This window comes from Oryx dammah, unplaced genomic scaffold (assembly GCF_014754425.2).
Source record: "Oryx dammah isolate SB20612 unplaced genomic scaffold, SCBI_Odam_1.1 HiC_scaffold_17, whole genome shotgun sequence".
In the NCBI taxonomy this organism is placed as follows: domain Eukaryota; kingdom Metazoa; phylum Chordata; class Mammalia; order Artiodactyla; family Bovidae; genus Oryx; species Oryx dammah.
The window spans coordinates 15,047,718-15,070,971 of NW_024070201.1; the positions used below are offsets into that span (position 1 = coordinate 15,047,718).

General features: G+C 45.1%; 1 protein-coding gene across 2 annotated transcripts in view; it reads right to left on the reverse strand.

The window, feature by feature from the left end:
• The window catches only part of AMOTL1 (angiomotin like 1), a 201,545-nt gene that overhangs the window by 146,626 nt on the left and 31,665 nt on the right, over window positions 1–23,254 (reverse strand). For both annotated transcript variants that reach the window (XM_040257897.1, XM_040257898.1), the window contains exons 2-3: window positions 18,568–18,702; window positions 4,817–4,867 (exon numbers count right to left, since the gene is read on the reverse strand). In XM_040257897.1, the coding sequence (XP_040113831.1) occupies window positions 4,817–4,867; window positions 18,568–18,652 (136 nt within the window). In that variant the 5' untranslated portion in view covers window positions 18,653–18,702. The remainder of the gene's footprint in view (window positions 1–4,816; window positions 4,868–18,567; window positions 18,703–23,254) is intronic.

Consider the following 23,254-nt stretch of genomic DNA (forward strand, 5'->3'; position numbering starts at 1 on the left):
CTGGAATTGGAGGGAAGGTAAGTGTGTTACCCCCAGGCTGAGACAACCATCAGTGAGCGTACATTTGTCCCACTCACCTTATTTACTTGTCTGCCAAAAGTATGTAAAGCATCCAGTGAAGGAACCCGATGTTCTAGAGTAGGATGGATGAAAACAGGAAAGGAGCCTGGGGTTCTCCGTGACCACATGGATCAGAGCCCTCCGACAACTCAACACTTGACTATAATACAAGCAATAAACACCACCTCTATGGTGTTAAGTCACTGACATTTGAGCTTGTTTGTTACAGCAGCAGTTCGTCTGTCTATTCTGACTATTTTCATACTTCCCAGTTGCTGCACTCTGACAGACGTGAGTACTAGTATCCAGCAGTGCAGTCTTAGCCCCTGTTTTAGGAGGGCAAGGGGTGGGCTGGCAAACATTTACTGTTTTAAAGAAGTTACCCAACTGTTACCAATTATTGTAATAAAGCCCCTACATCCTGCTTGAATAAGGAAGGCAAGAATAGTACAAGAAAACCCTTTCTCATGGTACACTGGCCCTGGGGGCACTGGCCCTGGTCTCTCAAGAATGCTATTTCCATGAACATTCCTTTGGGGACTCAGGAAAGTTCACAGAGTCTGAGCAAAAAAGAGCATCAACTGAACACACAGGCATTTCAGAGGGTCAAGAAACCCCAAAGGCCAGCAAGTTAGGGAAAGTTAAGGAAACAGCGACCCATCCATGTCCATGTCCTTTTCAGTGGTAAGGGAGTGGACTCTCTTCCATTCTTCCTAAAGTCCAAATTTTCTAAAGTAAGCATGTGCTACTTTTATATTAAAAAGTGGTTTTAAAATTTTCCATTTTTAAGGAACAAAATAAACTGATGAAGCCTAAGGCATGAACAGATGAGAGAGATACAGGTCAAAGGATACAAGTGCCCCAAGGCTTTGGTATGACAAACAGACAGTTCAGTCTTAGGAATATACAACTATGAAAAGACAAAGCATCAGAGGTGACCCTCATTCACTCATTCAATAAGCATTTCCTGTACCAGGTACTGGGCTGGCTGCTAGGTCTGCAAAGAATGAAGTGGCCACAACCGCAGACAGCCACAACCGACAACCCTGGCTACACGCCAGAATCACTTGGGATTCAGGTTTTAAAACATACAGTGATAAAATACGGATGCTTGGGTCCACACTCCAGGGATTCTAATGTAATTGGTCAGGGTTACGACTTGGTCTTAGGACTCTTAATAGCTCCCCTGATTCTAATGAGCAGGGTGGAGAATCCCTAGGAGCATGTGACACACGAACCAAGTGTTGAAGGAAGGGTAGGAACCAGCCAGGAGAGGAAGAGAGAAGGGGCGGTATTATGCAGCCAGAGCTGCCTTTAGACTGTCCCGTCGTTCAATGTAAACAGAGGTTATGGTGAGCGGGGATGATGCAAATCGTGGGCGTTACCCCATGGCTAACTGAATGTCTATCTTCCAGGTAGTAGGAAGTTGATAAAGGTTACTAGACAGAAGCAGACATGATCACACCTGGTTTCATTCCAACTCTCCATGCATTCTCTCTTACCCTCTCTGATGGCCATCATTTCTACCTACACATGGGGCTATATAAGGGCTATGGAGAGACGATGCGATTTTGCCTCTAGAAAATGGTACCATCACAGGAGAGAGGGCATATTTCTGGACTCTCCATAAGAAGACACCTTCAACACAGCATTCTATTTTCACTGCCTTTTCAAAAATTCCTTTTTGTTTTGTAGGGGGAAACAAAAGTTTATTTTACTCACAGGCCCAAGAAACGGGAAGTGTGACACACTTCTGGGGGGCACAAGAGATGCCTCAGGGTGGTCAGAGGGCAGAAAGTAGGAGTGCAGGGGAACAAAAACCTCTTTTTGGTTACTTAAATTCATTACGGGATCTTGCTGCAACACAGAATAAATGCCCCAGAGCGCTAGTCATAGCTTATTTGGAGACTGATATGAAAATTTGGAGTTGAAAAAAACTACCTATCGCATCACAAGAAAGTAGTGGGACTGTCACTGAAGACCCTCAATGGAACACCATTCCACATGCAGCTCCAAAACAAACCACTAAATAATTCAAATAACCTGATCACCATTTCTGAGCATCTGTTTGAAGAATAAGCACATTACAGAGGAATTTCTAGAAATAAAAATGGTTTAAGTTAATAGGTTGGGACAATTGGTGAGAGCTAGTCCATACTTCATGCATTGGAAATGTGTCTTTTAACTGAATAATAATAATAAATTAACAGCCATAGCACTTCCTGAATATCTGCACGTACAACATGTGGGGCTAGGACTTTACACACACCATTGACCATAGTCATGCAAGGTCTGCAATTAGGTTGAAAGATAACCGAGGCTCAGAGCAGTTTTGTCATCTGCCCAAGGTCACAGGTAAGTGCAGTGATAGAATTCAAACTAAGTCTTCATGGCCTCCCTCCATCTCTTCTTCAGGTCCCTAAGATCCTGGCCAAGGGGTGAATCTGTGTTCTTTTGTGCTTCAGAAAGAATGGCTGCTTCACAAGCTCATCAACTGTTGTAGGGTAATCTTTCCTGCTGTGTGTCTAAGGAAAGCACCAAAAAGTATCACGATTCTTTCCAAGGAAAAAAATGCCAGCTCCCTCTTCGACCTGAATAGCATGGAAACGACGCAGCCTCATCCAGTGAGCTGCTCTGTCACGAAGAGGAAATCCATCTGGAGACACAATGCACCCAAGCAGCATGGCACCCAGTGTAAATAATAAACATCCAACAGCCACATGCCTCCTTTGGCTTAACATTTCAGGAGGCTGGAATTGGGTGATGCCTTAGAGGCTGCTTGGCACAACCCCTGCTTTTCAAAGATGAGAAAACAGACTGGTTAACAGATCTACGAAAGCAGGCACGGGCTCCCCAGGTGGCTCAGTGGTAAAGACTCTCCCCATCAACACAGGAGATGCAGAAGACACGGGTTCAATCCCTGAGTCGGAAAGATCTCCTGGAGTAGGAAATGGCACCTGACTCCAGTATCCTTGCCTGGAGAATCCCATGGACAGAGGAACCTGGCGGGCTGCAGTCCATGAGATTGCAAGAGTCGGACATGACTAAACACAAGCCTAAGGAAGGCATAGCAGCCAGAAACTTGGTCTCAAACTCTGACTCTGTATTTTATATTATTTTATATTCTCAATCCTCTTGCATCCCAAAGCCCAGGAGGGAACCCCAGGATTCCTCTCACCTCCTCATGAAAAACTGGGCTTTCCCCACAGAGAAGCTGAAGGGGGAAAAAATGCTGTTTTCTGAATTTCTACTGCTGATTTGAAGGGCTCCCCCTACTGATCAGCTGGGCCGTCCAGGCTGTGTTAGTCCCAAAGGGAGAGATGGAAACAAAAGAGGATCAATCACCTGGGCCTTTCAGGTATATAAATCATTCTGCGAATGCAAACAATTACGTGTTTATACAGGTGGTTTCTCGGAGGAAGGAATGCTCATTCTGCCATGGCTGACACTTATCTATAATTTAAGAGAACCAAACAGCTTCTGTCCCACGTAAAGCACCAATGCTGGTGTCATTTACACACAATTAGACACGTATAGAGCAGATCACCAAGAATCTGCCCTCTTCAAAAACTGCTTCATGCAGAGCTATGGTTTAGATGTTATTTCCATTTCATAAAAAGGCTCACCACAGTGTCCCTTCAGAAGCTAGTTTTGTTCATGCATTTAATTTGTGATTCCATTTCCAGAGATGTGACTGCTTCATAACTTGTCAGAAACACATTTTCTGAATAAAACAAGGTCTTCTTCCCTGCCTCAGAATGCCTCCCTTGATCCAGACCTATTTTGGGGGCCTGGCTCCTAGAAATGGATGAAAGTCCTTGCTGCGGTGGAATTTAATTAACTTCAGCCAGCGTGGGTCTTGCCGAGGACACACAGACAAGGAGGAAAGGATGATCAGACACATGGTACCCAAGGCTCAGAGCCTCACTGTGGATAAACATTCTTAAACAGCTGTCATTTCATGGAAGGAAGGCGAGATGTTCAAGCTGGTGATAAAAGAACAGCAGAGACAGACTTGACAGCCCAGATTGTTAGCGGCTTAAGGAAACCGAGAATGAGAAAGAAAACCAAAACCAAAAACCATCAACCACTAAGCTACCAAATGAGGCTGGGTGGCAGGAATACTCGGAGGTATCCCAACAATGCAAATGTCTTTCTCTTCACGGGAGGAAGTCTGTCTCTGACAAGTGTGTCCTGGCTCACTCACCACAAATCTACACTTAGAATGACCGGTGGAAGAGGATGAAATTCCCAGACACCTGGAGGAAAAACAGACGTCAAGGACGATCGCAGCTCCCAGGTCTTGAAATTTAATTACCAGAACGTTTTTGGCTCTGGACTTCATTAAATTCAGGTTAGGGACTAGCCACACGATGTCCTTCTTGTGGCATTTACCCGCTAGCTGCATCTTTCCAGGCAGGATGAGACCGCCTGCTTGCAGGGGCCCGCTGATCAGGAAGTTTGCTGTGGCGCGCTCCCGGGAGCATCACCAAAGACCAGAATACACACACACACACATGCACGCACACACACACACACACACACACACTGCACAGCCGACTCACACACACACCCCCTCCCCCGCCACCTCCAAAGCACACGCTCCAGGAAAAGGCCAGTTCTCACCGCAAAAGGAACGTGCAGCAGGGCAAGAGTCCCCCAGCCAGCCCTTTCTCTCCGCCCCTCGGGCTTGGACTCCAAATTCGCGATTCCCAGGCTGGGTTCTAACAAGAAAAGGCAAAAGGGGCAGACTTACCGAACTCCTCCGGGCTGTAGGGCGCGGGAGAGGCTTCCACAAACTCGTTGTCTGGAGGAAGAAGAAAAGCAGAAAACAAAAATAGAATCTCAACCATTCAGGGCTAATCGATTAAAAATCAGTTACCGCGCAGATCCCTTAGAAAAGCGCGCGTTTCTCTCTCCCAGCGACGGGAATCCGTGAACCCGGGGCCTCACGGAGTTCCAGATGCCAGATCCACTGGGGGGAAGAAATCGTTAAAGAAACTTGGCGGGGAGCATTTCGGCCCAGGAACCAAGCGTCTTCTGGGCGCACGCAGGTGTGCGCCAACTTTCCGTAGGTGCGAGCCCATGGATCCCCAGGCCGGGCGCGCCAGGCAGCGACCTCCCCCTCTGCCCTCAGCCTGCGGGGCGCATCGCGGCGTCCCCCGGGTCTAGTGTTGACGCCCGGCGCCCAGGAGCCCCAAAGTTTCCTGGCGGGTCCGGGAGGCCCGAGAGCGCGCAACGGCGGCGGCGGCGAGCTCCCTGCGCCCACCCGATGGAGCGCCCGTGCGCATCCCCGCTACCCGTTGCTAGGAGACCGCGGCCTTCACGCTTGGCAGTGGCGCGCGCGCTGCCTCCCGACTCCCGGTGGGAGGGCATCTCCCCCACCCCCACCCTCTCTGACCATTTAAGACAAAAGAGCGCGTAACCAGTTGTAAAACGATTTCTGCAGCATTTTTGTATTATGTCTGTCCTGTTCCCATGCTTGAGAAATCGGTTGTTTTTTTTTTTTTTTTTGCTTTGCTTCTCCTGGGGAAAGGCAGGAGTTTCAGAGCTTGAATATTCCCTGCAGCAAGGAAGGGTTTCCAACGCCCCCAACCCTCTCCTTTGAACCTGAATTTTGACTCCACTCCAAGCAATATTTCTTCCTCTTAAGAGACTAGCAGGGAAGATAATATGCCTTCATTTCACAGATAGGGAAACTGAGGCTCAGAAGTTAAGTAACTTATATATGACTGCGCACCGTTGTTATACTGTGTGTGTGTGTGTGTGTGTGCGTGTGTGTGTGTTTGAGCGCACGCGCGCGCGCGTACACGTATCAGGAAAGAGCAGAGCCATATTCCTTCTAATATAAAAAGAGTTGCGCAGTTTCGCGTAGAGAATGTAGAAACAAAAGTTTAGGTCTGAAACTTTGAGTTGTAGGTCCTAAAGAAATTGATGTCAGGTTGCGGGACTCTCCCTCCCTGGGTCAGTGGCCTGAATAACTTGTACAGATGGATTATGTGTTTTCTATCGGGACTGACTGACACCTCACTCAGGAGGGCCCTGGGCTATGGGAAAGTGCTCTAGAGATGCTGGGAGGAGGCAGAGGAAGGAAGGCGCAGACATAGAAAACGGCTGTCTATTCTCCATCCCCGGCCTTGGACACTGATAGTTGGAGAGTTAACAGTCTGGGCAACGTCCCAGGGACCTTGTACAGTCTCAGACTGATCAGATCGCCAGCTGCAGCAGCCCAAGGGCCCATGGACCTGTGCTGAGGTGCTCTCATTCTGTAAACCTCAGTCATCTCAGAGTGTTCTACAGTCAGTCTACAATTTACCGTGGAGAACAGAAAGAAGGCACCCTGGCCCCAGTGCCCACAGAGGAATGGCCGGGGACCAGGCTGAGACTGTCCTCCTTCCACACCAGGGTAACCGTTCTTCTTCTTCTTCCTTTTCTGTTGGCTGCGCTGAGAGTGGCTTGAGGGATATCTCAGTTCCCTGACCAAGGACTGAACCAGGGCCACAGCAGTGAAAGCCCAGAATCCTAACCACTAGGCCAAGGAACTCCCCAAAGCAACCATTCTTGGACTGCCTAGCCTATTTCTCTATCCTCTTCTGTTTTCCCCACTCCTGACAGTCTGAGCTCTGAAATTCAAGAAGTGAATGTGCTTAGGTGAATGTTTGCCACATCAAGACATCCCCTCCCATCTCCTGAAAACCTCCATTTATTCTCAGGAATGTATTTCCCTGATGGCTCAGTTGATAAAGAATCCACCTGCAATGCAGGAGACCCCAGTTCGATTCCTGGGTTGGGAAGATCCCTTGGAGAAAGGAATGGCTACCCACTCCAGTATTCTCGCCTGGAGAATTCCATGAACTGGAATTCAACTTTCAACTACTCACTCTAATGGAAACCTGGCTCTCCTTGAAAATAACAGAGCACGTTGTCCATGACCTTTATACTCACTGCAGCCGTCTACAGACCTCTGTGATATTCTACCTCATTTCTTGAAGGTGTTGGCATCTGGATCACTGTCACTTTCCCCAATACCGTTCCCATGATAATTTTTATTTCCAGATCTACCAGTGGATTCTTCTCATACTCTGGTCTCTCAGCTCTTCAACATCCTCTCCCTTCCTGCACCTCCAGCTATCCCAGCTTCCTGCCCTCCTAGTAACACCATCTGTAATCTCAACACCAAGCATTCCACTCTCCTATCACCATCACTCAGCCTTCCAAGCTTTCCAGCTTATTCTTCCTGTTATCCTCACCCAATGTCTCCTTGACCCCAACCGCTGCTGTAATTGCTGATCCTGTGACCTTTTTTGTGTCCCTTACTCTCCCTCTTGACATTCTTTTCTCTTTTAACCAGCCTAGTTTCTAGGTTTACTATTATCATTTCTCTTATATATGTCTTCAAATCCACCTCTCTCTATGTCTACTAAGTCTTTGGCAAAACTATACCCCTGATAAAATCTATTTCTTCATCTTCTCTCTGCCAGCACCCAGTGAAACATGATCAGAGAAGCATAGCATCATGCTGACTGGTCTTATTTTCAATGTGTGACCACTAGCCTCAAGTGGACATTAGTGCAGCCCAGCAATCCCTCTGCGTTTGCCTGATTTACTTCTCTCCGGCTCTCCTGTTACTATGAATGAACCATCCATTCTCCAGCTAAGGCCAACTCCTCTGTTGTGTATCAGATCCTCCGTGCCCTCTCATATGGATTTCTGCCCCCTCTCTTCTCTAAGTTGATGTTCTCCTCTGTTCTGGATCATTCCCATCAGTATACAAATATCCTACTATCTTTCTATCTTTAAAAAATTTTTTCCAACTCTACCTCTCTCTTCCAATTACCGATCTCAAGTCTCAGAGACAATTTACCACAAAATTCATCAAAGAATTGTTTACACTCATTGTTTCCACCATCTTCCTTTAATCTTAAAGGCAAACAGGCTTATAGCTCATCACTCTTCCAGAGTAGCTCTTGTCAAGGTCAAGACTGATGCCATGAGGAGGTGAGCTCAGATGGCGTGTTTGCAGGACTAGTCGCCTCCAATTCCCTGTCGGATCAGGAGGCAACTAGCCTTTGCGTTCCAAGAGAGACAGTCTACAGAGGGCTTTGGTCTGGTTGACCCCTAACCAGACCTTGGCTCTAATACCAGATTCACTATTAACTAGTAGTTTAATTTCTGCTAACCTTAGTTTTCTATAAAAATGGAGATAATTACACCTAACTCATAAGGTTGTAGCAAGAATGCAATAAACTACAGCATTTAGAGTAGAATAGAGACTGTCACACTGAAAATCAAGTACATGTTAATTATTATTAGATGGTATGCTCTTTCACAACTGAGGAAAATGAGGCTCTTTTCTCTTCTTTAATGACTTTGAGTTACTGAAAGGAATCACTAACCACAGATTATGCTTCCAATTAAAAGCAATGTACATGGTCCCATCTCTTAGTTTGCTTTCTAAGAGTTTCCTTGAAAGTCGGTTATGTGGAATTAGGATCAGCCATTCCCCATAGGAAGAGCATTACAAATATTCTACCAGGTGATTAGGTTCTGGAGCCTGTCAGATTGTTCTAACTCACAATGGACTCCCTTTCAATTTGTTCCCTATAAATGGATGACTCATAAGCTAAGAACTTCTTGCAGCCCTTCAGTTATGTAAATTTCCTAATCAGCTGAAAGTTAATGAAAAAATATTTTTCTTGTTTTAATATTTGTTGTTGACAATTTTTCTAAAATATATGATTCCAATTTTCTATCTTAGGAAGCAAAGCAGAGCAAACAATAACATTTCCTGTTAGTTAAACAATATTTATGGGGAAGTACCATGCTTCTCTGGTGGTTCAAATGGTAAAGAATCCGCCTGCAATGCAGGAGACCTAGATTCCATCTCTGGGTCAGGAAGATCCCCTGGTGAAGGGAATGGCAACCCACTCCAATATTCTTGCCTGGAGAATTCCCATGGACAGAGGAGCCTGGCAGGCTACCATCCATGGGGTTGCAAAGAGTCAGATACAACTGAGCAACTAAGCATACACACCATGCTGCCAGGATGGTAGGCAATGCATCTGCGAGGCAAGGCAGATACAATAGTGGTCAGAATAGGTTCCTGTCCTCATGTTGCTCACCTTCCAATAGGTTCAGAAGACCTTCCTAACCTTAGGCAATATCTCAAACTGGATTCTTATAGACCTCTCATAAAGAAATGGTTCTGCAAATAAGTTAATCAGTTCCATTTTTCTAGATTCATCATACAATATTTGATTTTCTGATAAAAAATTTTTGATTTTTTGATTTTACTCCACATGACAGGTACTATTCAATTTGCAAGACAGAAATAGAGATGCAGATGTTGAGAAAGATCAAGTGGACATCGCGGGGGAAGGGGAGGGTGGAGCAAACTGGGAGAATAGCGTTGACATATACACTATCATGTGTAAATAGACAGCTCGGGGGAAGCTGCTGCATAACAAAGGGAGCTCAGATCGGTGCTCTGTGCTGACCTAGAGGGATGGGATGGAGGGAAGAGGCTCAAGAGGGAGGGGATATATGTATACATATAGCTGAGTCACTTTGTTGTACAGCAGAAACTAACACAACATTGTAAAGCAATTATGTGAAGTGAAGGTGAAAGGCTCTCAGTTGCGTCTGACTCTTTGCAACCCCATGGACTATAGAGTCCATGGAATTGTCCAGGCCAGAAAACTGGAGTGGGTAGCCATTCCTTTTTCCAGAGAATCTTCCCAATTCGGGGATCGAACTCAGGTCTCCCACGTTGCAGGTGGATTCTTTACCAGCTGAGCCACAAGGGAAGCCCAAAGCAATTATACTCCAATACAAAAAGAAATTGTTCTGCTGGGAAGTTATAAAAGAGAGTACACAATATTATAGGTTGGAATCTCAGTTCTGTCAAATTATTAGGGGAGAAATCACAGGGTTGTTATTAGATCTCCCAGAGCTTCAGTTTCCTGACGATAATACTTAATACCGTATTGCCAGGAGAAGCTGAGCAGGTTAAGTGTGAAACAGACCAAGCATAGTGCTGGACACCGTGGATGCTGAGGAAGAAATGTTCCTTTCTCTCCCACACAGAAGGCTTGGGCATGCTGGAGTCCCTTTTTCTGACTCTTCTACTGGGGCTTCCCTTGTAGTTCAGTCGGTAAAGAATCCGCCTGCAAGGCAGGAGACCCGGCTTTGATTCCTGGGTTGGGATGATCCCCTGGAGAAGGAAATTGCAACCCACTCCAGTATTCTTGCCTGGGAAACCCCATGGACAGATGATCCTGGCGGGCTACAGACCATGGGGTCTCAAGAGTCAGACATGACTTAGCAACTCAACCACCACAGGAGAGTGGGCTTCCTGCTGCTATGGCCTCTAAAGACAGGGACGTAATCTCTGATCTTATTTCTAGGGCAGCATCTATTAGAAAGTGGGACATATGGAGAGAAAGCAGCAAGAAGGAAATATTTCTGGGGCTCAGGGTGAATTATTTCTGGGACTCAGGTTTTCCACAGAAGCACAGTACAACGAGGGGCTGATGGCTAGTCTCCACTCTTACTATTATCCTCTACATGAGCTGAGCAGAATTTTGAGAGCTAACCTGGGAAACCAACCCCTAGCTTTAATATTTCTTTGTATATATAAAGTTAAGAATACATCAAACTTTAAATGTTTTAAATGAATTTTATTATATAAGCAAATAATATGTATTCAAAGGGAAAGAAAAAGATATTTATTCCCCATGGGTATAAACTGCGAAAATGGAAGTCCTCCTTTCTCAGTTTCTATCCACAAACTGAAATACCATCCACAGCTTCTTGTGTGTTCATCGAGATTGCTTTTTAGGCACATTCAAACATGTTTATGAATTATTGAAACAAGTTAGGTACCCTATGATGGCTTCTAAATGAAAGACAGTGCATCTCTAAATGAGATCTTGGTCCAACCCCAATCATAAACTGAGGTATGACTATTTTCTGTTTAGTAGTAGGGCAAGAAAGTATATGAACAAATCTTTGGAAAAAAGTCTTATCAACTGTTATGTACAGAACAGTAAAATCTTGAACAGTATGTAGGCATTTAAAGGATTCTACTTCAGTTATCCTGGAAACTCACTAAGCAGAGCTCTCATCCCTCCACCCAGGAGCTGTGCTCACGTGGCAACATAGAACATAATGCTAAAATCAAAGGAATTCTTTGATCCATTTTTCTAGAGCTAAAAGCACTGGAAAATGCTTTTGGAGGTGTTTTTAGCAAAGCAGCCATCACTAATATCCTGCATGGTGGGCAGGACGGCAGCTGTGTACCAGCCCCTGCCCCCAGGAGGCTGGGGATGCCATCAATCCCTGACTGGCCTCTGCTGCAACGGGGCCAGGGCCTGCCTTGCTGCAACGCTGCTTGGAGCAGAGGCCACAGGGAGGGCCAGCCTAGATGGGCTGCTTTGATACCACAGGCCCCTTGGTCAATGGAGAAAAAGAGGAGACGGGCCTCATACAAGAGGTGACTTCTTCCCCCAAGAGGTGGATGAGAGGTCTAAATGCCACCCTAGCAAGGACTTCCCTGGTGGTTCAGTGGTTAAGATGCCACACTTCCAATACAGGAAATGCAAGTTTGATCCCTGGTCGGGAAATTAAGATCCCACATGCCCTGTGATGCCGCCAAAAACTTAAAAACAAAAAGTTAAAAAGAAAAAAAAAATGCCACACAGGGAAAAGGTTATTTTTCGGCCAAGGTATGCTCTCAATTCCCTTTGCAAGAAAAAGCTGCATGGATTCTGTAGTAAGTTAGGATGGTAGCCACAGGCTAGGATCTGTGCACAGCCTTCCAGATCCCTACCCCTGGGAGGTCACTGATTTCAAGCATGAAAGACAAGGAGGAGAGAGCTAAACCTTCCTTCTGCCTCCCTCTTCTCCCCGGTGTTGCCCTTTGCTCATCTTCTCTGTGGGTAGCCTTCTGTCTCCTGGAGGCTCTCTGCTAGTTAATGGCAGAAGGGAGTGGAGATGCGAAGCTTGCCCCTCCTCCCCTCCCCACCCTGGGGAGTGAGGGCGAGACTGATTTAGGAGAGAAGAGATAGGCTGTGGCTGCCCGGGCCGGTCTGACTCTCTGCTGTTATCCTGTCTCTGTGTGCATCCTCTTAGGACAAGCAGACAGACAGAGGACAGCAGGGACACATATGCGCCCACCCATAGGGCTTCATCAAAGAAAATTTTCATTTAATTGGTCTCAGCATTAGCTCCAGGGCTGAAATGGCCCAAAGGACATCTCTCTTCTCCTAGGGTTTAATATTCTTTTCTTTAAGCACAACCCCACTTTTTTTTAAAAAAATAATCCTTGATGAAAGGCAGAAAGAAAACAGAGTTGCTTCGTTCCCTTTAAATGAAAATCAAGCCTCAGAGAATGCTTTAAGTGTTTGATATTGTCCAGAAGAAGAAAATGGCCCTAACGGAAGAATTGTGGGTGTGTGCGTGCTAAGTTGCTTCAGTCGTGTCCGACTCTGCCACCCTATGGACTGTAATCCGCCAGGCTCCTCTGTCCATGGGATTCTCTGGGCAAGAATGCTGGAGTGGGTTGCCATGCCGTCCTCCAGGGACTCTTCCCCACCCAGGGATCAAACCCATGTCTCACGTCTCCTGCATGGGTAGGCGGGGCTGTTTTTTTTTTTTAACCACTAGTGCCACCTATATGTCACTATATGTCACTTGAAAAGAAAAAAAAATCATTATTCTTACAGAAACAGTGCAAGCCAAGAGATGATATGGTACTAAGTCTGACAGGAAGACAAGGATTCATTTTTGGTAAAAATGGTAACTGTGTTCTCTGAACAATTCAAATACCAATGCAGTAGATGCTACTAACAACAGCAAAGTGTTTTATGAAGTGTATGAGCTGGGATCCATCCAGCCCACCTCCCACCCCTAGGTAACACCCCCTTGTTACCAACTATGGAATAGAGGTGAAGATTTAAAAGACTCTTCACTCAGCATCATATCAAAGGAAATGAACTCTGGCTGAGCCAAGAAGAGACTAGAAGGTATATGTGGCCATGACTCAGAGCAAACCATTCCAAAAATACACACAGAAAAAGGTCCCTGCAGAGGAAAATCATACACTTCCAGCTTGCATTCAGCTGGATCTATTGAGTGAAATCAGACAAAATACTTTGTGTTAAGACGAAAGGTAAAAACATTTGGTGTCATGGAAATCTATAACTAAACCATTATAAGAGAGGTCCATAGAATGGATGTGAGTTTCTGCTGACATGCAGAGATCGTCCTCGTCTCCCATTTTGGACTGAGGCCTTAGAGGGAATCACTTCTTTCAGACATTGCAAATAGAGTCTACCTGGTGCACAAGAGCCTCTCTTTGTTTCACATGAAAATGGTTTTTCCAACAAACTATGGTCTTAGCAATGTCGGTGCTGAAAAGGGAAGCAGAAGCCTGAGTTCTCGCCTTAGTTTTGCCACTAAATCTTTGACAAGTCTCCAGACCCGCCTAGATCTCCTCTGTAAAAAAAAAAAAGAAAAAACTGACGTTTATGAAACTTGTTAAAACAGGTGCCAATAGGAGACCAGGGATGACAGATTATGTTGTATCAATCTTTTTACCAGCCTGTATGCAGGATTAACAGACACAAAGCTCAACTATACCCAATTTTATTTTATAAAATAAAAAAAAATTTTTTTTTAAAGAAATAGGACTTCCTTCGTGGCCCAGCAGTTAGGAATCCAGCTGCCAATGCAGGAGGCATGAGTTCAATCCCTGATCTGGGAAGATTCCACATGCTGCGGGACAGCTAAGCCCACGTACCCAAGCCACCACAGTGAGAAGCCCTCACCCTGCCATTAGAAAGTAGCCCCACTCACCCAAACTAGAGAAAGCATGCAAAATCTTCCTGGACACGTTTTGTGGAGTGCTGCCTTCAGGTTGTCTAAGTCAGAGCAGTGCTTATTGGAATTAATCATTTCAGGGGGTTCCTGAATCATTTGAGGGGGGTCCATCCTTCATCCAGGAAGACGCCGCGTGCTGCAGGGCAACTAAGCTGGTGGGCCACAGCTACCGAGCCCACGTGCCCTAGAGCTCTTGCTCTGCAACAAGAGAAGCCAGAGCAATGAGAAGGTCACAGACTGCTGCTGGAGAGTAGTCCCTGCTTACTGCAGCTACAGGAAGCCCGCACACAGCAACAAAGATTGAACACGGCAAAAGTAAGCAAATAATCATTTTTTTTTTTTTTAAGAAATAGACACAAAAGATCAAACTTCCTAGACACGTGGCGCTGCCCCCTTGAAACTGACAGGGAAGTGAACTGGATGGAGCAGAGCCCTGGAGAACAAAGACCTAAGTGTGACTGTGAGCTCTACTGTCATTTGCTGGGCAAGCTGGACTTCATCTTTGTGTCTTCACACGCCTCAATTTCCTTATCCGCAAAATGGGGTTAATAGTAACTGCTCGAAGAGACTTCAGTGAGGATATGAACAAAATGAAATAATGTCTACAGCCGTGCTTGGCACCCAGACCACACTCGGAAAAATGTCCTTCCTTCCTGCAGGAGCGAAGTCCGCCCCTTCCTGTTTTTATAACCAGAATGGGGAAACAGCGCCAATGAGTTTCTAGACACACCTGGCTCCGGCCGCCAGTTTATGTTCCCCACACTTCCTGCCTCTTCCCTGATGATAAGTTTAAGCAGGTTGGGTCCCCTGGGAATAGTGAATGACAGCAGGGTTCCCAAACAGCTGAGTGAACACATGTATAACAGGAAGATGTGTTTTATGGATTCACTGTGAAGGTCTGAGGAAGCCTCCCCTCCTGTGCCAAATCCCCACATGTCTGATGGGGCAGCTGGCAAATCAGAGGAGCCTGCAGCACAGCGGTCAGAACCCTTCTGTTTTGTGTGTCAGGCTCTGCATTTGATTTCATTTGGAAAATGTGTTCCAGGCCTTTAAAATAAATTTGCGTAACCACTGGCCCAGGCCCTTGAGGGGATTTTAAGAATGTAGGCATTGGGAGTGGCAGAGGGACTTTCCTGGAGAAATTCTGTATCTCCCCCAGACATCCTGGGCTCTTCCCAGCCAGCTTTCCAGGAGGTTGACCCACTCTCATGGTAGCTGAGATGCCCAGATGTTGCGTGGAACTGGCCTTGCCTCCAGGCTGATGACTCATCAGGATAACTGAACCTCCCTGGCAGATAACACGGTTCTCAAATGACTCCGTGAAGCCAGGAATAAGATCTCAAGGCCTGGACACTTTCAGGACTTTCTCTGGTAGCTTGCTAGAAATGTAAACCCCACTAGCCCACAGTGAGCCTCTGAGATGGAGCAGCTGGGACCAGCCAGTGTTGGGAGATGGGGGACGTGGGGTAAGGGGTGGAGGGAGGATGGTCCAAAGCAGGTGGATCAAAGCCTTGGCAATGTATTAGCTGAGGTGGCCATTGGTGGCTAATCCACACATTGCGACAGTACTGTTGGTTTTCGGGCCTTGTTAAGAGCTAGTTTTCTTTTCTACTGTGACAACAAAATAAGCAACAACAACAACAACAAAAAAGTCTGTAACTTTTTTGAAGGCCCCCAGACCTTTTAATTGAGAAGGCAGAGTACCTAGTTTTGGAGGGTGAATCATCAGGCAATAAGTTGGCATGGCTAAGTGTTAGGCAGACCTCCGTTCAAATCCCCACATTGCCCGTGACCTTGAGCAAGTTTCCCAGCATCTTCAGGCTCAATTTTTTTCATTCATAAAAGGAGAATAAGGTTGTTGTGAGAGTGAATAGTGATGGTCTTTATCTATACTAAAAAAAGGTGTAGTGTCACGTCTGGTGTAAGGTATCTATCTAATGAGGGATTACAAATATTCTTTTGTAATTCATCCAGTTCTGACTTAAGTCTGGCACACAAGTCTCCCACTGTGCAAGTTTGTTTGTTTCTGAGTGTGAATTTCCTCACCTCATTTCACCATTTCACCATTTCACCATATTTCCATTTTGCCACCCTACCTAGTCCTCTCAGGACCTGCATCCTTTCCCTGAACCCTGACCTAGGCCTCTGGTGGTGGTGGTGGTTTAGTTGTTAAGTCATGTCCAACTCTTGAGATCCCATGGACTGTAGCCTACCAGGTTCCTCTATTGATAGGATTTTCCAGGCAAGAGTACTTAGGTGGATTGCCATTTCCTTCTCCAAGAGATCTTCCCAATCCAGGGATAGAACGCTGGTCTCCTGCACTGCAGGTAGATTCTTTACTGACTGAGCTACCAAGGAAGCCCAGCTTAATCCAGCCTGAGAATCACCCTAATCCAGCCACTCTCAAGAACTTTCACATTTCAGCATACTGCTTCCTTGTGGGAGTGCTTCACCCACACAGGACAACACTGCCAAACTCTGTCTTAGACACCTCCAACATCACAGACTGACTGTCTGAATTGGGGCCAGATAACATGGTATCTGCTGCCCATCTGAGCCAAGCTTTTCCATCAGCTCCAGAGGCTCATCACTTACCCAAAGTGCCTCTCCATCAGGCAGATCTAGACACTGGCCTGGGTCCACTTCCTACAAGCCAGCTGTATCTCCAAAGGCTGTAAATACATGATGTGGTGAACTCAAGGAGATATGTGGTAATGCTTGGAACTGCTCACAGTAGAATTTCCAGCCACCCCTTTGTCACAGTGACCCCTGAGGCTTCTTTCTGCTCTAAACTTCTATGATGGATGATGCAGACAAACCATACTTACTTAATTCTTTCTTATGCCATCCAGCTTTGATGAACAAGCCTGGGCTCACCGAGCAAAATGCTCTAGGTGTGCCAAAAGCAAGGTGAAGTGAGGCCAGAAGCAGTTGTGCAATGCATTGGGCTGCCACAGTCCAAAAACATTCTCAGAGACCACAGAAATATGCAGAGGACCTGGTCTCAGCCATCATTCATTCATACATCCATTCATTCATCAAGCCACCCAGCCAGCCAGTCACCAAATATGTATCAAATATTTGCCAGGCTGCTTGTGAAAGGGAGGCAAAGGCAAATAAAATAAGACATCTGCCCCCGAGAGGCTCACAGGTCATCTAGGATGCAGACAGTGACAATACAACATAGCAACTCTGTAACATGGCAGCTCGTTCAGAGTAGGATGGGGGTGGACGGGTAAAGAGATTCCAGAAGAGATGACTGAAGCTGGAGCTTCAGAGATGAGCAGGACCTGGCCAGGTAGAACGCACATACTAATGACAGTCTTTGCAGAGGCTCACAGGTGTGTGAGGGCGTGGGGTACTCAAGGATGCAGGGGGGAGGTAGATACGGTGATGAGGAAGGGCTTCGTGTTTAGTGAGGAGCAGCAGGAGATGAGTCTAGAGAGGCAGGCAGAGGGCAGGCTGTGTGTGGAGCTGAGGAGGTCCAATTTTGTGCCCTGGGCTGTGAGGAGACATGGCTTAAGAACCTCTAAAAAGTGGCTCAGGTGGCAATGTGACAGGGCGTAGGAGTGAACAGAGATTGGTTTTTGTCTGGACTGCATCCAAGTGTCTTCTCTCAGAACCTCAACCTTCCCTCTGGGAAAACTCCCATTGTGTACAGTCATCTTGATTGGAAAATGTACCCTGATGAAGTGCAAAAACTAAGTAAGTGTTTATTGCTATCTAAGTTACCCCATTTTAGAGATGGGGCACAGTAGGGAGTGTAGTCTGGCGATCTCTGTGTCTATCTTAATCTCGTTCTTATATTCCCACTTGGGACGTATAGTCCCGTTCTTGGGACGTAGTAGCTGCTCATTATTAATTGAGTGAATGAAAAAATAACAGCAAATGAGAGGCATATCATTTCTAAAAAGATCGTGTGAATGCATTAACTCCAGTGGCCTCTGTGTTCTCGATCAGCTCCTACCAAAGTGGATCCCCATTAGATCTGGGGGACGGGCAATGGGGCAGACCTTGGTCCTGACAGGGGACCACTTCCCTGTGTCAGGGGTATGGTTTTGACACCTGTATGCTCCATGCCACGACAGTAACAACATCCCAAACTTAACACTGAGTTGCGTTAATCAGATGCTAGGATGTGGACACAGAAGGAAGGTGAGCCAATCTACGCCAGTTATACGGGTTGCATTATCCCCAGTTTTAATCTTTGCATGGCTGTGGAGAAGAGATGAGAGGGAAGAGATGGGAGACAGGCAAGAAAATAGCGCCTGGATGTTAGGTGCTCAAAGCTATGTGACCGGCTTCCCACCCAGCTAGGATAAGGGCTCAGTCAATGACAGCTTACATTACTTAACGGTGCTCATCACAAGCCTCCAAGTAGGCTTGCTTACTCTCGTTAAGGCTGAGGAAACCATAGTTTCTTAAGGCCCCATAGTGTATAAAGAGAAAATTCCATATCTGAACCTGGGTCTGTCTGACTCCAAAGTCCATGCCTTCGCCTCTCCACCCAGCTGGTTTTGAAAAGGCAGATAGCACTGGGCACGTACTATGTACAGCTGGGTTGACCCAGTGGGTGCATGAGTTGAAGAGGACCGCGTGTATCTGGGACAGCAAAAGTAGCCATACCCCCTCTGGTGTTGGCAAAATGATGAACTCCAGCGTGAGACAGCCAGGTTCCTTCCTCCAAAGGCCATTTTTCACTAAGGTCCATGCTTCCCGCGAGTCTCTTGTATGTGCAGCTCTCTCATCAAACGGAATCTCCTGAAATAATGAGCACGAAGAAATGGAGATAATTGACTACTGATACTCTGCTGAGGCGGGAACATGTTCTTGACGGGAAGCAGTCAATTTCTAGTTTATCATGTTTCTTTAGCATGTGAAGATTGTTGTCAAGATTCAGGCATTCACAATAGCCAAGACAATCCCACTTCTGGGCATCTATCCAGAAGAAAACTCTTAATTCTAAAAGATATACATACTCCTATGTTCATAGCAGCTCTATTTACAATACCCAAGACATGGAAGCAACCTATCCATTGACAAATGAATTGATAGAGAAGAAATGGTACATATATACAATGGAATATTACTCAAGCATAAAAGAGAATGAAAAATGCCATTTGCAGCAACAGGGATGCAACTAGAGATTCTCATACTAAGTGAAGTATGTCAGGGAGAGAAAGACAAACGCTATATGACATCACATATATGAGCAATCTAAAATATGACACAATTGAAGGCATCGATGAAGCTGAAACAGACATAGAGAACAGACCTGTAGCTGCCAACAGGGAAGGAGGGTCGTGAGGGATGGACTGAGAGTGGAGCTAGAAGAGTGGAGCTGTTACGTACAGAACAAAACAGATAAACAACAAGGTCTTAATGCATAACACAGGGAACTATATTCAGTGCCCTGGGATAAACCATAGTGGAAAATAATATAAAAAAAAATATATATGTGTGTGTGTGTGTGTATGTAACTGAGTCACTTTGCAGTACAGCAAGAATTCACACGACATTGTAAATCAACTATGTGTGTGTGTGCACGTGCATGTGTGTGTGTGTGTGTGTTAGTTGCTCAGTCATGTCTGACGTTTTGTGACCCCATGGACTGTAGCCTGCCAGGCTCCTCTGTCTAGGGGATTTTCCAGGCAAGAACACTGGGATGGGTTGCCATTCCCTTCTCCTGGGGATCTTCCCAACCCAGAGATTGAACCCAGGTCTCCTGCATTGCAGGCAGATTCTTTACCATCTGAGCCACCTGTACTTCAATAAAACATAAAAATTAAAAGATTCAGGCATAGTTTGAGTGTGAGATCTTCAACAAGTCTAATCGAGTCAAAAAACCATGGTTCCCCTTTTCATTCAATTAGCATGTTTGTGGAACCACAATCACATTCAAGGCTTTGAGCAAGAAACTTACTGTATTTAGTTCTGCATGTTTTATAGAATCCTAGAACTTCAGGGTAGGATAACAGTTTCATTAAAAAAAACTAAGTATATACTTCTATATGTGACTGAAAAACAGACTGGAAAATCTGAACTAAACTTTGGAGGTAAATCCCATCATATTGGAAATATGAGTACTTCTCATTTTCTTTGTAATCTTCTGCATTTTCCATAAGAGACATGCATTACTTTTATAATCTGAAAAAATATATAATAAATATTATTTTGAAAGAAAATCCCAGGGCTGAGAAGGACCATGCATTTTCCACTTTCTCTTGAAAACCATGATAGAAAGTCCATGTCATGAGGGCTCTAGTTTTCATAAAAAGAACACTTCACTGGCTGTCTCCAAGAAGTCCAGCCTGGGAATCCCTTCCAGTAAACTGTATCTGGGAAGATTACAACTCACAGCCAAACTTCTCCCTACATTACAAAGAGACTTTATAATGCTCTGCATTGCAGGTCCTCAAAGAACACGACTGAATAATTGAAGGTGACTGATGGACCTAATCTGTGAATGCAGCCAATGAGACATTCTCCAGGGCAGAAACCCTGTCAGCCTCATTAGGATGGGCCCTGGTGATCACCAGCTGCAATCAGAGCAGCTGGCTTCCTTTGGTCTCAAGAATGCTGCTCAGAGTTGCCCTGCAGCTTCCTGCACTGCCAGTCTGTCTGTGGACAAGGCAGACTGATGTGATGGGTTTTGGCTGTCTGCCTAGAGAAGGGTGGTACTCTTGGAGAGTTGCAACAAACATCCACAAATCTCTAGTTGAATACCAGGAGGCACCAAAGATTGTACTGCACTTAATTGGGTCCTGGCTCACTAGGGGTTTGTGTTCAATCCAAGCACCCCAAAATTTTAGAGGGGAATTCTAGACCTGAATGGGTGTAGCATAATTCTAGAAGACAACACTGGATTTGTCATTAGATTCAGATTTTAATGCTAATGTTGGTACTAACTGGGTGACTTTGGGAAAACCCATTTATACTCTTGAGGTTTAATTTCCTCAACTTCAAATGAAGGAATTAGGACTAGATGATGTCAAAGGTTTGTGAAGTCTATAATACTATGCTTTTACATACAAAGGTCACCTATCCAATCACATTAGTAGGCTGAGAAAGCTGTGTTATTTGTCCACTAGCAAATTTGAGACTTCAGCCTCAGCATGTGAGAGGTGGCTGATGAGACTAGAGATAGTCTGCCTTTGGAACAAGATGGGTGCTCTGTGCAAAACTAAACACATGTTTGGAACAGAAATTCAATCCTGGGCCATGATCATACCAGTTTCTTGTTCAATCACTAACTTATGTCCAACTCTTTGCAATCTCATGGACTGCAGCATGCAGGCTCCCCTGTCCTTCACTATCTCCCGGAGTTTGCTCAGACTCATGTCCATTGAGTTGGTGATGCCATCCAACCATCTCATCTTCTGTCACCCCCTTCTCCTTTTGCCTTTAATCTGTCCCAGCATCAGGGTCTCTTCTAATCAGTAGGCTCTTCACATCAGTACTGGTGCTTCAGCTTCAGCCTCAGTCCTTCCAACGAATATTCAGGACTGATTTCCTTTAGGATCTATTGGTTTGATCTCCTTGTAGTCCAAAGGACTCTCAAGAGTCTTCTCCAGTACCAGTTTGAAAGCATCAATTCTTTGGCACTAGGCTTTCTTTATGGTCCAACTCTCACAACCATTCAAGACTACTGGAAAAACCATAGCTTTGACTATATGTACCTTTGTCAGTAAACTGATGTTTCTGCTTTAATACACTGTCTAGTTTTGTTGTAGTTTTCTTTCCAAGGAGAAAGTAGTTTTTAATTTCATGGCTGCAGATCATACAGGTATCATCATTTAATCAAATAAACTAAATATTCAAAGTCTTATATCTTTACCAATTGTAAAATAACATTAATAATAATATTACATCCTTTAAAAGCAACATGTATTTATCATATACTGTTCATTCAAAATCATTTTGTTAATCTTGAGAAGTGAGTTGGAGATTATAATAACTTTGTTTGACAAAGATGGAATTTTACTGAATCATTGGAGAACAGTTTTCAAAGTAGATTCTTTCTCTCTCTTGGTCCAATGGCCTAGACACCCACTTCCCTTCTCCAGGGGATCTTCCTAACCCAGGGATTGAACCTGGATCTCCCACATTGCAGACAGATTCTTCATCATCATCTGAGCCACCAAGAAGAGGTGGGGGGGAAGAAATCCACTGGACCCCAGGAAAGAGATTTGTAAGGTGCTATCTTCTGGATGAGGGAGGTTATTTTATTAATCTGAACTACATAGGTTCATGCTGAGTGTTTTATTAACTTCAACTTGAAAGCCCTGCTGGTTTCTCTGATGCTTGAATTTCACACCTCAACTTGGGAAAGTCAAGCACAAAATGTAAAATGAAATTGCATCAGACACAAGTATTTCAAGGAAGACTGATCAGTCACATCTGTTCCTGAAATTCTAACACTATCACATCGGTCACAGGAAGCCCCAGAGTTGTTCGCAAAACTCTGGAGGCTAGTGGATATTTTCCTAGCTTCTAGCCATATAAGACAACTTATTCAGAGTTTTCTATAAAATGTTTATTCTGTAGCCAAGTCAAAATTCTATTAAGGACCAAGTCCATGTAAAAGAAACTAAAAGGCAAAAAAAAAAAAAAAATTAATGCAAGCATAGGAATAAGAAGTGAAGAAAGTTTTCTGTGAAACAGCTCATGGCAGCTCAAACAATACTGCATACGATAAGGCGGAGTAGAGGGCATGAATGGGAAAGTACTGGGAACTTACACTTGTAATTCTGATTTTGAGAAGCTCTTTTTTTTCCCAAGAGATATCTGTACTCCCATGTTCACTGACGCATTATTCACAATAGCCAAGATATGGAAACAACCTATGTGTCTTGTCAGTGGACGAATAGATGTGGAAGATACATACAATTAAATAGTATTCAGCTGGGGCTTCCTTGGTGGCTCAGTGGTAAAGAATCCACCTGCATTGCAGGAGACCCAGGTTCAATTCCTGGGTCAGGTAGATCCTGTGGAGGAGACCATGGCAACCCACTCCAGTATTCTTGCCTGGAGAATCCCCATGGACAGAGGAGCCTGGCGGGTGACAGTCCATAGGATTGTACAGAGTCGGACACGGCTGCAGAGACTTAGTGTGCACACACACACACACATTATTCAGCCATAAGAAAGAAGGGAATCTTGCCATTTGCAACAACATGGATGGACCTGGAGGGCATTGTGCTGGTGAAATAAGCCAGACTGAGAAAGACAAATAGTTCATGGTATCATGAACATGTAAAATCTAAAGAAAAGAAAGAACTCATAGAAACAGAGAGTATAAAAAACAGTTGCC